The sequence below is a fragment of the Heteronotia binoei genome, chromosome 6 (genome assembly GCF_032191835.1).
Source record: "Heteronotia binoei isolate CCM8104 ecotype False Entrance Well chromosome 6, APGP_CSIRO_Hbin_v1, whole genome shotgun sequence".
NCBI classification, from domain to species: Eukaryota; Metazoa; Chordata; class Lepidosauria; order Squamata; family Gekkonidae; genus Heteronotia; species Heteronotia binoei.
In genome coordinates this window covers 118,909,396-118,924,287 of record NC_083228.1, presented here as the reverse complement: position 1 = coordinate 118,924,287, position 14,892 = coordinate 118,909,396, and the positions used below count along the sequence as shown (strand labels likewise).

The window sequence follows — 14,892 nt, the reverse complement described above, 5'->3', positions numbered from 1 at the left end:
AGCAATGAACCAAAGGCAAGCCAAAGGGCGTGTTTCTGAGACGAACCCTGCCCGGCCGCCCCAGGGCACTCCTCCCGGCTTCGCCTCCGCCCCCCTGCTATACCTACCCCCCTCCAAGCCGTAATGGGTTTCCCCCCCACCTGACAGCATCCCCCCCCCCATCACCACCAAAGCCGCTTCCTAGGAAACCTCACTTCTCCGCACAATTGGACTGCAGCAGCTCTCCCAACTGCAGGCTTCCCCCCCCCCCCCCAATCCCCAGCCAGTCTCGAAGCATCTGGAGATCCCCCCACCCCCACCCCTTTTCTCCCCGCTCCTTCCTTCGAGCCATTTTGATGCCTGCCTGTGGCTGGGACGAGGCGCTGACCTGCTCGATCATTTGCTTCTCTCCCTCTCCCCCCACCCTCCCCAGCACGGATCCACCCACCGGCAGCAGCAGCCGCCGCCACCAGCAGCGAGCAGCTCTCCCGGGGGACGGCAAGCAGGCAAGGCTACCGGCGGGGCAGCAGGCGAAGCGAGCGGGGCAGGTCGATGTCCCACCGCCGGGGGGCTCCGCAGGGCGCCGGGCAGAGTTTCCCCTCTCCGGAGGAGAAGGAGGAGGCGGCGGCGGCGGCGTCTGGAGGAGGCAGCTCCCCGCCCGGATGCAGCAGGCGAGCCGGCGGCCGAGCTCCAGCCCTGCAGCCCGCCGCCACCGAGGGAGCCACGCGGTCGTGCTGGGCTGCGTAAAGAGCCGGGGCGGGAAAGCCGCGAGGCGGTGCGTCGTCGTCGCCGTCCGCGTCCTCCTCGCCTCGACGCCATGCCCTGCTCGGCGGCGGCAGCGGCGGCGGCTTCTCCTCCTCCTCCCCTAAGGCGACCCGCTTGCCCTTGCCTCCGTCCCGCTTTCTCCCGGGCGCAGCCGGGCGGCAGCAGCAGCAGGGAGACGCGGCGGGTGACGCTGCTCGCGCTTTCTCGGGGCGGCGCTGCGGCGGCTGGCCGGGAAGGCTGACCCGCGCCGGGGCTTCCTCGTGGCCCAGGATGGAGCCTCCGAAGCAGCCGCCTCGGGGAGAAGAGGAGCCGGGCAAGAGTTCAGCAGCCCTCGTCCTGCCAAGCCACGCTGCCCGGGGAGAGCCGGCCGTCGCCTCGCTGCGACCTCGGCGCGGAGCGAGTTAGGTATTCCCTTGTCCTTCCTTCCTTTCTCTCTCTCTCCCCCTTTTTTTTTTTTTTTTTTTTTAATCGAAACTGGATTGCGGTGCTTTGCCCACTTGTGCGTGTAAACGCGGCGGGGAGATCCGGCTGCGTTTCTCTTCTTCGCTGGGGTGTCTCGCGAAGGGAAGTCTCCCTCGCTCCCCCCCCCCCCCCCGAGATCTGGCGGGAAAAAGAGCTGCTGGCTACATTTGCTTCCTTGCTATCACCCACCCATTTCTGTTTCATGTCGAGGGTCGCCAGATTGATCTCCACCCCCTCCCCAGAAGCATCCCACTGATCACCCCCCCCCCCAATCCCTGCTTCTTCCCTCCCCCTGGTTGCAATGCGTTATTCTCTTCGTCCAACTGTGCTCGCGTTGATTTTTTTTTTTTAAATGATGCAGGGTTTTTTTAAATTAGCATCGCTTCCATATTGCAGTAGGACTGGTTCAAAGGAGCGCTCCTGCCGTGGGAGGGGATCCTCCGCTGCGTTGGGGTGGATCTTGGGGGCTCCTCCGCTGAGTTGGGCTGAAGAGAGAGGAAAGCGGGGCAGATCTGGCCATACACTCGGTCGACGCCTCCCCTCTCGAACTCGCAGACCTGGTGGTCCTCGACTTCTGGAAGGCTGACAGCGAAACCCCAGACTAGGAAAGGCTGGGTAGGGGAAAGAGCACCCTTTCTTCAAAGCAAAGCTGAAGCCTGGGTCTCCAGGGAATATCAAACGGCCACCTGTCAGCCCCCTCCCTCCCCCCCCCCACAGGTGAGATCAGCAGGCAAACCTCTACCCCACTCTGTGTTTCACCTTGCTCTAAATAAAGTTTGATTCACTAGATTTTTTTTTTTTAAAAAAATAAGCAAATACAGATTCCTTTTTAAAAACACCTGGTGCCTGAAAAGGAATGTTGGGGGCAGGGTGAGGGGAAGGAATAGGGAGATTTTGAACGCCTCAGATAAACAGACCATCTGCTTAAAATGAACCAGAGCCAGTAACTCGAGCCAAGTTAATCTTGGGGAAACTGGGGGAGAGACTGAGCTTCCCTGCTGCTTGATCTACTGGAGTGGGAATTTCTCTCCTTATTAGAGAATCTTCTCTGTGACCACTAATCCTTAGCTTTCCTGCCTCCATATTTCACACACCTCTGTTCGTTGACCTTTCTTTGCAGCCCCCCCCCCCCTCTCTTTTCTGCATCCAGACAGGATTGGGACATAGATTTCCCATATCTTGTGCCAAATAGTGTGTCAGTGCCAGCACTATGTGGGGAAGAGAAATCAAAGAAGTGGGTGGGCGGGTGGGTAAGGCAGGATAAGGAGACAGCGGGAGCGATAGGGTTAAAGAACAGCCTCTTTGACTCTGTGGAAAGGGAACGGGATGGGGGGGGATGCAAAACGTTCCATAGTTACCCAGGGGGCTCCAACACTTGCCTAGGAGATTTTCTTCTTTTTTTAAAAAAGGGAAGGAAACGGGAGCCTGTTGGATGTAGCTGGGATAGTCTGAAGCCTTTTCAACTGCAAGGGTGGGGGGAAGAGTGGAAAGAGGTGGAGAAAGGATGAGAAAGAGCAAGGAAGGGGGGGGGGGCTTCTCTATGCCCTCCACCCCACCCTTTCATTTCCCTCTGTGGGACAGGTTAAGGGGGTGATGGAGAGCTGCAGGCAATGCCTGAGAAGAGCTAACTAAACATAGGAGTTCAGAAACAGCCAGGTAAGGAGAGTTTCTTGATACAAGAAGGGAGGGGTGTCCTCTCCCCTTAATGATTGCAGCTCTCAAGGATTTGCTGGGATTTGCCCACCAGGCAGCTCAGGGTACGCCTCCCCCCCCCCCCCCGCTTCCGCCACAATGGGATATTTCTAAAGGGGAAGTGACCAGTTTCCCCCCAACTGTTTCTCATTTGGTTGTTCCTTCACCATACTCCCCCAGAGAACCCATCCTCCCCCTCTTTCTTCCCCCAAAGAGTAAGGGGGGGGCGGAATCAAACACCCAAGCCCTTGTACAGTCAGGGCTTCCCAGACGCGCGCCCCCGACCTGGTGCCAAACGCGCCTGCCTTCATTTGTTCCCCTTTCTTGAAGCCGGGATTCATGACGTGGGAAAGCCTGATCTGGGGGTAACAAGGACACACGCTCACACACAGACCCACAGAGAGGAAGGAAGGAGGAGTGCCAGGGAGGGAGAGAAGCCCCTGTTCCGGATCTCCTGCCGTAGACCTTCCCTCCCTCCCTCCTTTCCCAAAGACGAGCTGGTGGTACCCAGAGAAAGCAAGAGCAGTGGCAGCAGAAAAGCCGGGAGCCTGCAGCAACCCCTTCGCCTCCCTCCTCCATTGACTGTGCCAAGCAGCATCTCTGCATCCTAAAGAAGCTAATTGCATTCCTAGCACGTCTCATCTTTGCTTGTCCCCCCCCCCTTTTCTTTTGCCTCAGCCCTCAGCAGGAGTATAGAAACAGAGAAAGAGAGACAGAAAAAAAAGCAATCTTTTTTTTTTTAAAGCTCCTGAAATTATATATATATATATATTATATATTTTTCCCCAGTGTGTTTGGCTATTTTTTCCCCTCCTCCCAAATGTGCTAAAATATCTCCTTCGACCCGGTAAGTACAAGCTCTTTCTGGATCTCTCTCTCCCCACCCCCCCTTATCCCTTTTCTGCTTGGAAAGAACATCCTTTTTTATGTAGAAGAGAAAAGAACTTGAGTGGCTTGTATATCTCCCCCTCCCCAATAGATAGGCCAAAAAGAGAGAGAGAGAAATGCTGAAATTGTATTTCTCCTCTTTCAAATTATAGCTGGTATTTTCCTTCCGATGGACTACACAGTCTGCTTGATTTGTAAATGGATCCTTTTGGTTTTTATCCCTGATTGTATACTCCCCTTTCCCCTGCATTTCTTTCAAAAGATGTCCTTTTGTTTTTAGCATCTTTTTTTTTTGTTTTGTTTGTTTGCTAATGGAAAGGGAGGAATTCCCTTCCCCCTGCATGGGGAGGGGGGAAGTGCAAAGATAATCCATATATGTAAAGCTCTTTTGCTGTGAAGGGAACAGAACTAAATACCAAGAGCCTAGCGGAACCGTTTGAATGGGCAGCAGAGAGGAGGGCTTGCAAAGCCACCGTTGTTAGGATGCATAGTCTTTTAACAGTGATTTATTATCTCGTGTTGGAATGAAACAGGAAAGAATGAAATGAGGGGGGGGGAGACCACCATCCCCTTCCCCACAGAGGAAGCTGTAGGTCACAGTGGCTCCGTTTGCCTCCTCAAATGGCAAAAGCGAGTGGGTTCTTTTGTGAGCTTCTATTGTAAAGGGAGAGTTATTGCTCCTGTGGTTAGTGTCAAGGTATTCCCCCCCCCCCACACACACACTTTCAGCCTCCCTCTACCAGCTAGATCACCTCCGGATGGTCCTGTGGGCACCATCTCCTTCTTCAGAGCCCCCCTTTTGCCCTCCAAAAGCATTCAGCTGTCACTCCCCCCCCCCCATCTGCGGATGACTCCGGCATGTGCTTCCCCCCCAAGATTAATCATCCCTAAATGCTTTAATCAGCTGAAATGACTAATATGGAGTGTGTATTTATCTGATACTATACCAGTTGCATTAATCCATTTTGTGTGCTCGGAAGAGAAGGAAGCTCTTTGGAGACCGATGTTGCTAACCAAGTACAGTGATAAAATCTTGACTGTGGACATTTCCACAAGGGATCAGGGGATGTCAGGAACTTGAGCACCCCCATTTTCCTTCAACAGTGGCTAAAATAGTGTTAGTTGAACTGAATATCCCGTCATTGTAACTGAATAACGCTGGATGTGAAATTCATGCTGTGTTTGTGAAGGTATCTTCTATAGAACGAGTAGATGTACTGGGTAGAAATCTCTACTATCAACCCACCTCTTTCTCTTGTAATTAATTCAGATGCCCAGGTAATATCAAGATGACATAACGATTGCTTCATGAGTATTGGCTGTCTCTTGTGTCAAAAAAATGTTTCCCTGCCTCTCAAGAAATGTAGGCCCTAATATGTTCATTCTCTGCTTGCTATTTGTTCATTACTGTGTGTGATTTGCTAAACAGTCTAGAAGAAGGTTGGAATTGGTGAGAGAAAGAAGGCCATTGCATGATTAAATGTTTTAATATCACTTAAGTCGAGAGGGGAAGGTCCTGACTTAGAAAGGCCAGAGATTGTTTTGAATGTATCTTTCTTCCCTCCCCTCCACCACCACCACCAGCAGTTGCTGAACTTCTTGTTGGATAGGACTTACTTTGCGTTTCAGATAGCTTGAGAAAATAACTGATCAGCTATAATCCAGTTCTGTTTTGATTTCTATTACAGTTTTGTAATCCATCACCACCATGAAGTCTCCAACGGCGAATCCACCCCGTAAAAGAAGGATGCTGTGGATTATTCTTCTAAGCACAATTGCCGTAGCATGGACTACTCCCATTCCCTTGATTGAGGACTCGGAAGAGATTGAGGAACCTTGCTTTGAGCCTTGTTACTGTGAAGTCAAAGAAAGTCTTTTTCATATACACTGCGACAACAAGGGATTTATAAATATTAGTCAGATAACGGAGTCCTGGTCGAGACCTTTCAAACTTTACCTGCAGAGAAACTCCATGAGGAGATTATACACCAACAGTTTCCTCCACTTGAACAACGCCGTTTCTATTAACCTTGGGAACAACGCACTGCAAGACATTCAGACGGGAGCTTTTAATGGGCTCAAAATCCTGAAGAGGTTGTACCTGCACGAGAATAAATTAGACATTTTCAGAAACGATACTTTCCTGGGTTTGGAAAGTCTGGAATATCTGCAGGCAGATTACAATGTCATTAAGCGAATTGAGAGTGGGGCATTTCGCAATCTGAGCAAACTTCGGGTCCTGATCTTAAATGACAACCTTATTCCCATGCTCCCCACCAATCTATTTAAGTCTGTGTCCTTAACTCACCTGGACTTGCGTGGGAACAGACTGAAAGTGCTGAGCTACAGAGGGATGCTAGACCATATTGGCCGGAGCTTGATGGAAATCCAGTTGGAAGAGAACCCTTGGAACTGTACTTGTGAGATCGTGCAGCTAAAGAGCTGGCTGGAGCGCATACCTTACACTGCCCTCGTGGGAGACATAACTTGTGAGACCCCTTTCCATTTCCATGGTAAGGACTTAAGAGAAATCAAAAGAAATAAACTCTGCCCTATGCTATCTGACTCCGAGCTGGTCAGCATTGGTGTCCCCCAGTTGCCCTCGAGCAAGGAGAACGCATGGCCTACCAAGCCTTCCTCCATGCTGTCCTCCTTCCATTTCACCGCTTCCTCTGTTGAGTACAAAACCTCCGTTAAGCAGCCCAGACCCACAAAACAACCCAGGGCACACAAGCCACCCCCTACACCACGAGGCCTATACCCCGCACCCAACCAACCTCCCATTGCTGCTTACCAGACAAGGCCTCCCATCCCTATCATATGCCCTACCGGCTGCTCTTGCAGTTTGCACATCAATGATTTGGGCCTGACAGTCAATTGCAAGGAAAGAGGGTTCCACAACATTTCGGAGCTCCTGCCCAGGCCTGTCAACGCCAAGAAGTTGTACCTGAGTGGGAATTTGATACAGAAAATTTACCGTTCCGATTTCTGGAATTTTTCTTCTTTGGATCTCCTTCATCTCGGAAACAATCGGATCTCCTACGTGCAGGACGGGGCATTTATTAACCTGCCCAATCTGAACAGACTGTATCTGAATGGCAATGACATTGAGCGGCTGACCCCGGGCATGTTCAGGGGCTTGCAGAGTTTGCATTACCTGTATTTTGAGTACAACCAGATCAGGGAGATCCAGCCTGCCGCCTTCAGTCTCATGCCTAACTTGAATCTGCTCTTCCTCAATGACAACCTCCTGAGGACCCTGCCTACCGATGCCTTCGCGGGCACCTCCCTGTCCAGGCTCAACCTGAGGAACAACAAGTTCCAGTACTTGCCCATCGCTGGTGTGCTGGAGCACCTCAACGCCATTGTACAGATTGATCTGAAACTCAACCCCTGGGATTGCACGTGCGACTTGGTACCCCTCAAGCAGTGGATTGACACTATCAGCTCAGTCATTGTGGTGGGAGATGTTCTTTGTGCCACCCCAGAGAACCTCACCAATAGAGATATCCGCTCTGTGGAGTTGGAGGTGCTGTGTCCAGAGCTGTTGCATGCCGCTGCTGCCTCACCAGCCCCACCAGCCTGGGGACATCCTAGTCCCACCAGTCCCTCTCCCTATGAGCTGATCCCAGCAGGAGGAGCCTCCGTACCACTCTCTGTGCTCATCCTCACTCTACTGTTACTGTTCTTCTCTGCGGTCTTCATTGCTGCGGGCCTTTTTGCCTTTGTCCTACGTCGGCGGCGCAAAAAGCTACCCTTCCGGAACAAACAGAGGCAAGAGGCGCTTGACTTAACGGGCATCCAAATGCAGTGCCACCATCTGTTCGAGGAAGGAGGTGTTGGAGGAGGTGGGGGAATCAGTGCCTCCCCAGAGAAAGCACCCCCTGTGGGCCACGTGTATGACTACATCCCGCATCCAATAACCCAGATGTGCAACAACCCCATCTACAAGCCCCGAGAGGAGGACGAAGTGGTGGTGGGGGAGCCCGGGCAACCTGGGGACATCCTGTTGGGAGGAGGAGGTGGTGGTGGCTGTGCAGGGGAACAGTTCTCTGATGCCGCTAAAGAGAGTGGGAGCAGCAGTTGCTACAGGACCTTGCTGGAGAAGGAGAAAGAGTGGAGCCTGGCTGTGTCCAGCTCGCAGCTCAACACCATAGTGACCACCAACCATCACCCGCACCTGCATCCTCCTGGAGGGGGAATTGGCGGGGGGCTGCCTCTAATGGGGGAGCTAGCGCTGGTGCCGCCTGTCTTCCATCATGAGAAGAATGGTGGGGTGGTACTGTTCCCGCCTAGTGGTGCCATTCTAGACAGCAGGGAGAGGCCGCCCTTAGCCCCTCCGTGCACTGTGGGCTTTGTGGACTGCCTCTATGGCACTGTGCCCAAATTAAAGGAACTGCACGTGCACCCCCCTGGCATGCAATACCCAGACCTGCAGCAGGACGCCAGGCTGAAAGAAACCCTTCTCTTCTCGGCTGGTAAGGGCTTCCCAGACCATCACCAAACCCCCCAAAGTGAATACCTCGAGTTAAGGGCCAAACTCCAAACCAAGCCGGATTACCTCGAAGTCCTGGAGAAGACCACTTATAGGTTTTGAAAATAAAATGTCTAGCTTTTACAGCCAAATCCCTCCCCTCACAGCACCCCCTGCCCACCTCCTCTCTCTCTCTCTCTCTCTCCCCCCCCTTCCTCCCCTGAACCACCGCATGCTGATTACTAGTGGATACAGCTCTGCGCTTTCCCCCTGCCAGATGTTGGTTTGGAGGAAGGGCCCAACTCAGATGATCGTTAATCGATAAAGTGCCTTTGCAGACTTTTGCCAGCAGATGTTAATCAATCATTATTTTTTTATACTGAGAAAAAAAAAACCTGAGACTTTGACTGTGCCATGTTGTCTAAGGTATAAGAATATTATTATAATTATTATTATGGGGGATCCTTGTCTCGATCCTGACAAAGTAAATTCTGTGTGCGTTGCTCTCTCTCATTCACTCTATTTTTCTCTTTCTCTCTTTTTTTCTGTTGTAGTTTAAATTCCTTTCCATTCTATCTTTTTTTTTATGTCGAGGGGGAGGGAAGTGGACTTGAAGACAACATCTTTTGTGGCTTAGTTTCTTCTTTCCTGCACCATGGCACAGATACTGTACATTTATTTAAAACAGGGGTGTGGGGTGAAAACCCCCAACAAAAAATGCAGTTTGCTGCATGTCTGGAAACTGCAGGAAGGGAGGGGGGAGGGTCTTGTTCAAGCGTGCTCTCTCTTTTCTTCTCTTTCATGCACATGCACACAATACATGATCTCCAGCCTTTCCCCAATTAGTTTCCTGGCCATCTCCAGCCCTCCCCAATGAGCTGCCTAGCCTGTACCTATTTCATCCTCCTGCCCCCCTTTCTATTCTCCCAATTTGGGAGAAACACCCAAATTTTCCTCTTCCTGACGTAGAAGGGAACCAGAGACGTATTGGTAGCCCACCCCCACCTCCCTGGTCGCCATCTCAAGTGAAAGCTCTGCTTTTGTTCCCTCATGTGGCTCTCCTACACAAAAAGAAAAGGTCATTGCCATTTCATTAAGTTTGTTTTTGGAGGACAGCCGCACTTCTAATTAAAGAGAGTCCAACATAAATATACAGGGAAAAAGAAAAAAAAAAAGACGTCCTGGTACCTACCGTAGACATCTTTGTTAAAGCACTTTCAGTGTTCTCTTTCTTCCGTGCTCTCTCACACATGACACACACACAAACACACAAATACCAATGTGCATATATTTATTCTGTACTTTCAAGTGAATATAAAATTGTAAAGGTAATGTTTAATCATTGTACAGTGATGCGTCTGGTATAGCTTTCCTAATAAAAAGTTTTGAAAAAAAAATAGAGAGCTATATTAGAGAATACAACAGCTTGAATCTTAAACTTCAGCTATGCCCTTTTTCTACTGATACTTCTTTTTTTTTCCTTTCCTTTTAAGCCCATGCAACAGTACAATCCACCGAGATGTTCACAAAACAAATAACAGAAATAACAATTGGTGCATTTTTATTGTCAAAACATTATTCTAGACTTATCAAAATCTGATTTCCAGTCTCTCTTTCTCTCTCTCTCTCTCTCCCCCTCCCTCCATTTCAATTTGTACTGCTTCTATCTTAGTGGGATTCCCTCCTCTCATTTGAAAATATGCAATATAATTCTTTTTAACAAAGCATTTCCATGGGTATTTATGTTTCATTTGAAAGATGTGAGCAAAACAAAAAGTGAGATTTTCAGTTGAGGATGGATAAAGATAATTTTAAATGCAGAGAAGAGGAAATACAAAGATGGGAATGTGCAGGAAGACAGGAGTAAATGGGTCCCCCCCCCTTTTTTAAAAAAAAAAAAAAGTTGTTTGGCTTTTCCTTTTCCATTTGGATAAAACCTAAAACAATTGAACAAATTAGGTCTAATAGCAGGAATTCAGTTTTTGCCTCTCTTATTTCTCACCTGAAATCATAGCTGGGAATGAGACAGTGAAGTGATTTGCTGTGTGTTGTGTGGGTTTTCTTTCTGGGTTTTCTTTTTTTTTACTTTGCAACTGATACGATGCTGCCAAATTGACTTGTTAGAGCATATTATCCTTTAAAACAACAACTTTCTATTAGAATGAAACCAAAGCAAAGATGGGAGGGTTGTGTGTATTTGTTTCATTTATTTTCAAGGTATCTAGCTGGTATCTTGTTTCTTGTAGAACTGGGTTGACACAGGAATAAAGCCGAAGGAAAAGCTTTGTTTGGTGGAGGACAAAAAAAATCAACCGATATGGCCAGTAGATGGCGTCCGAGCTCCAGCAATTGCCGCACAGAGACCAGAGGTTGCTTTTGAATTGTGCACAGCCTATCCGGTGCTTTCCGCTTGGACTCCCGAATCTGTCCTTAATAGAAAATCATCACGTTGAATGTAATTCACCAGATGTCACTAATGCCTTACATCAAGTTAGAGATCAAATTAAAGGGAAAATGTGGATATTAGTTACTTTGGTCTGTACAGATACACCCCTGTCCTGAAGATACCAAGCAATGATTTTTATATTTATATATATATATATATATATATATATACCCACATGCAGAAAGAGAGGGAAATGTATTTAAAATAAAATAAATCCCCAAATCTATTTATTTGTCTTACTAAAAAAAAATGTGTATCCAGGGAAAGGTGGGGAGGGAGGTTCTACCACAAAGAAAAACCATTCTAGTAGCCTCTAGTGCTCTTGTAACATATCTCATTTGTTATGATTTTGTTATGGAATTATTGCATAAACTGCAACTTTTTGGAGTGTGAGTTAAGAGCAAGATCAAATTTCATCCATACCATAATGTCATATATGTACTAATCATTTCCGTTGAGAAGGAACTGTCACCTATTATCTTCACCTAATCCAGTAAAACAAACAACATTTTAATGTAAGTCTGTTTCACTTTGCTGAAGTTACTGGACTTAACACAGTATATATCCAAATATCTCATCTTCACCAGTTGGTGGATTGTGGACAATGCAGCCCCGTTATCACAGAAGAATTAAAATGGGAGCTTCCATAGTTTCTTGGCATTTCCTAGCCTGTGGATTTGAGATTGGAATATTTGGACAATTTAAATTCTCCTTTAGTTTGGTCTTATTCATATGACGAACAAGTAAAATGATTTTCCTAGCAGCAGACATGCCATAGAAGGCCCAAAGTATAGTATGCAATGCCTGCTTCATGCAGTCCAACTTTCATATGGGACGGACTGAACCCAATTTGGGTACAAGGTCCTTTGAGGTAAAGGGGATATCCAAATCTGTGATTCATGACCTGGACTGGATTGTTATGCAAACTAAGTCTCAAAATAGGGTCCCAACAACACCTATGTTGGAAATAAGCATGGGAATGTATGAAGAATGGGCCTACATATGAAGCCTTGTACTGAGACAATTGGTCCATATCCCTTTTTTTTGTAGCAGGAACTCCTTTGCATATTAGGTCACACCCTGATGTAATCAATCTTCCAAGAGCTGACAGGGCTCTTAATACAGGGCCTACTGTAAGCTCCAGGAGGATTGGCTACATCAGGGGTGTGTGGCCTAATATGCAAAGCAGTTCCTGCTGCAAAAAAACTCCTGTATTGTCTAGGGGCTTTCTAGGGGTTTTTCCCAGCCTGAGTTCCTTTAACTGGTGATGCTTTATGCATTAACAAAAACTAAACAACCACTCCTCTATTAATGGGCTATGTTCCCTTCCTAAAGCTGTTCTGTGTAGTATTGAAGAAGGGACCTTTTGCCGATGAGGTGACTGTGGTAACCTCTATAATATAAGAAGGCACTTGATTCTGTCATTTATTTGGCAGCTCAAGATATAGTAGCTATTTTTTATCCAGTAGGAGGGGATAGCAACCAAGTCCCTACATGCACAGAGAAATTTAGCCTATAGAGATTTTTGTTGGCACAATGACCAGAATAATTCCTAAGTTTCAAGTCACATCAAGAGCACAGCAGGATGTGATGGATAGGAATAACGAAGGGTTGAATTTGGACTCTGTGCTGAGGTTTATAGATCAAAGATACACAAAAATTCAATGTATGGTCTAACGAAAGATGCTCTCATCTTAATCCACCCCTGAATGTGACCCTGGATTGCCTTAAGCAATTCCTACAAATCAGGAACTATTCTATGAATCTTAGAATATTGAAAACACTTCACAGAAAAAGAAGAACCTATACATCTTTCTGTTGCCTCCATCTTATCAATTGAGTTGTGATGTACACATTCCCCCATTATGTATTTTTCATGTTTTCTTATTATTTTATTAAGCCCAGGGATTTTTAACAATCGGTAGATAAGCATGTAGACAACTGTTTTTAGAAAGGAAAGATATTTGGAAGGACAGTCATTATGCTTTCATTGATAATGCTGCATGCCTGATTGATATTCATTATTGTACACAGCAGGTTAAAAGTTCAGAACTGACCATGAAAAGGTGCTGAATTCATTGGGGGGGGGGAACAGTCTTGCACATCAAAGTAGAGTGGAAACATGGTTATAAATGATGTTTATGTTTTATTTATACTCTCAACTGCAAGAGCATCTCAAAATGTAGGGAGCAATTTCCACCTGGAAATGGTGGCGCCATCTTATTTATTCACTGGAAATAACTTTATGAGAATGGAATTTTGTATTAAAAGAGAGAATTTTTTTGGCTAAAAAAAGTGAGTTACATTTCTTCCCTTGCACAGCCAATTCTTTTTTCTTGTGTGTTAAAAAAATCCACCCAAATCAGTTGCAGGTACTGATACTGTGATGTTTCTCCAGTATAATAATGTGATTTTCTCCAGTATAATAATGTGATTTTTTTTAAAAAAAAAAGTTCATCATACTAGCTGCATTTCTAATGGGCAGAACTGTTGATGCTCATTTCTCAAAAGTGGGTCATCATACTAGTGACTATTTGCCTTCGTTAATCCAAGCGATGACTAATTAGCAGAGGGAGGTTGATCACTATTAGCAGCATTATTAGAAGGTGTAATAATGCTTGATGGGATAAAATAAGATTGATGACATCTGCAGGAGAGATTTTTTTTTTCATTGGGAACATGATTCAAATGAAAGGGAAGGGGGGGAACCCTGCTCTGTTTATTTATTATAATTTTAACATAGTTGATAGACGAACAATTGTTTATTCCTCTCCACTGGTGTTTGTGCTAGAGATCATATTGTATACCTCGGTTTCCATAAAGGGATGCATCAAGCCCTTTGGGATGTGATAAGCCGCCCTGAGCCTGTCAGGGGAGGGCGGGATATAAATCTGATAAATAAAATATAATCTTTACTGGGAGAGCAAAGTAAGGTACAGCTTGATGAGCAGATGGGGGCAGTGAAGCAATGTCCGCTGCCTAGCAACCCTGGCATTCCAGCATCTTCAGTGTCACTGTGGAAGAGCCAGGCTCAGAAGTCAAGAAACTGAAGGGTGAGGAAATCTCATAGTGCCTGAAAGAATGCTTTTCAGGAGTGGTGCTGGGAAATTAAATGCCCTAAACTGTTAACATTGTGGTCACCTTCTGCACATGAGCACTTTCCTTTGACACCCGTAAAACGGACAGATGTCCATGGTGTGGATCCAGCCATACACAAGCAGAAGCTTGTGTCAACAATAACTTCCCTCCTCCCCACTCCCAATATATTATGGTCCCCAGAAATTTTGTTGTGTGAACATAAATAAAAGTCAGGGATACAGTATTTGGCTTAGTGGAAGTGCCTGCCAGAATCTATGTGTGTGTATGTGTGCATTTAAACCTGTGCAAGAGCTTTAATAAAAGGAGAAATTTTGCACTGGATGCAACCAATGCTCCCTTTAAGCTGTGGAGTCTTGTGAACAAAAATTCTACTTCGTGAGCTGCTGCATAAATTGTCTTGCTCTGGGGCCATTCTTCCTGAGCTAAGACAAAAATGTGTGAGTCACAGGCTACAAAACTAAGCTAGCTCACACTAAATCCGCTTAGAGGGAACACTGGATGCAACTCATATCTTGAATTGCATCTTCCAAATGGGCAGGGAGAAAGCAAGTCAGCTTTCCACTTGGAAGGAAAAAATGGCAATGTAAAAAAGAGGTGTGTGTCTGTGCATACACTATTTTATACCCATTTTTTTGTAGGAATAAAAATGTTTTAATTCTGTGAGTGAAATAATGGATGTTATGAATTATAGCAAAGGAGGCAAGAGCAGTACGATGGACATTCGCTGATAGCAAATCTAGTCTTGAAAGATTATGAGGGATGATTGTACATCCATTCAGCTTCCAGGAGCTGAGGTAAATGGGTTAATAATTAATCTGCTCACAGGCCAGTCCTAAACAGTTACGTGCTTCTACACACATTGAAGTCAATCCAGATATTTTTGGAATTGCGCTGAAAATGAAAGGAACAAAAAAAGGATGTATTTCCAGTGGTGTGAATTCTAGTTAACTGAAGCTGAGTATGGGTTCTCTTTATGTCACATTGCTACCACACACCTGTTACAAAGGTGTTGTTAATGATCCTGATGATGGTGTTGATGGGCTCAAGGGAGAAGTTAGGAAATCTTTTGCAGGAGTAGCAAATGCTG

At 46.7% G+C, this 14,892-nt stretch overlaps 1 protein-coding gene across 3 annotated transcripts; it reads left to right on the top strand.

Annotated features, from left to right (window-relative positions):
• The first annotated feature begins 967 nt into the window (after nt 1-967).
• SLITRK3 (SLIT and NTRK like family member 3) lies at nt 968-10,945 on the top strand. 3 transcript variants are annotated; one of them, XM_060242438.1, is made up of 3 exons: nt 968-1,149; nt 5,475-8,264; nt 10,507-10,945. In XM_060242438.1, the coding sequence occupies exons 2-3, from the start codon at nt 5,495-5,497 to the stop codon at nt 10,515-10,517; spliced, it is 2,781 nt and encodes a 926-aa protein (XP_060098421.1). In that variant the 5' UTR covers nt 968-1,149; nt 5,475-5,494; the 3' UTR covers nt 10,518-10,945. The 3 variants fall into 3 exon arrangements, with proteins under 3 accessions (XP_060098421.1, XP_060098419.1, XP_060098420.1); XM_060242436.1 differs by lacking the exon at nt 10,507-10,945 and having other exon boundaries at nt 5,475-8,391; XM_060242437.1 differs by lacking the exons at nt 968-1,149; nt 10,507-10,945 and adding an exon at nt 3,699-3,745 and having other exon boundaries at nt 5,475-8,391.
• The last annotated feature ends 3,947 nt before the right edge of the window (nt 10,946-14,892 follow it).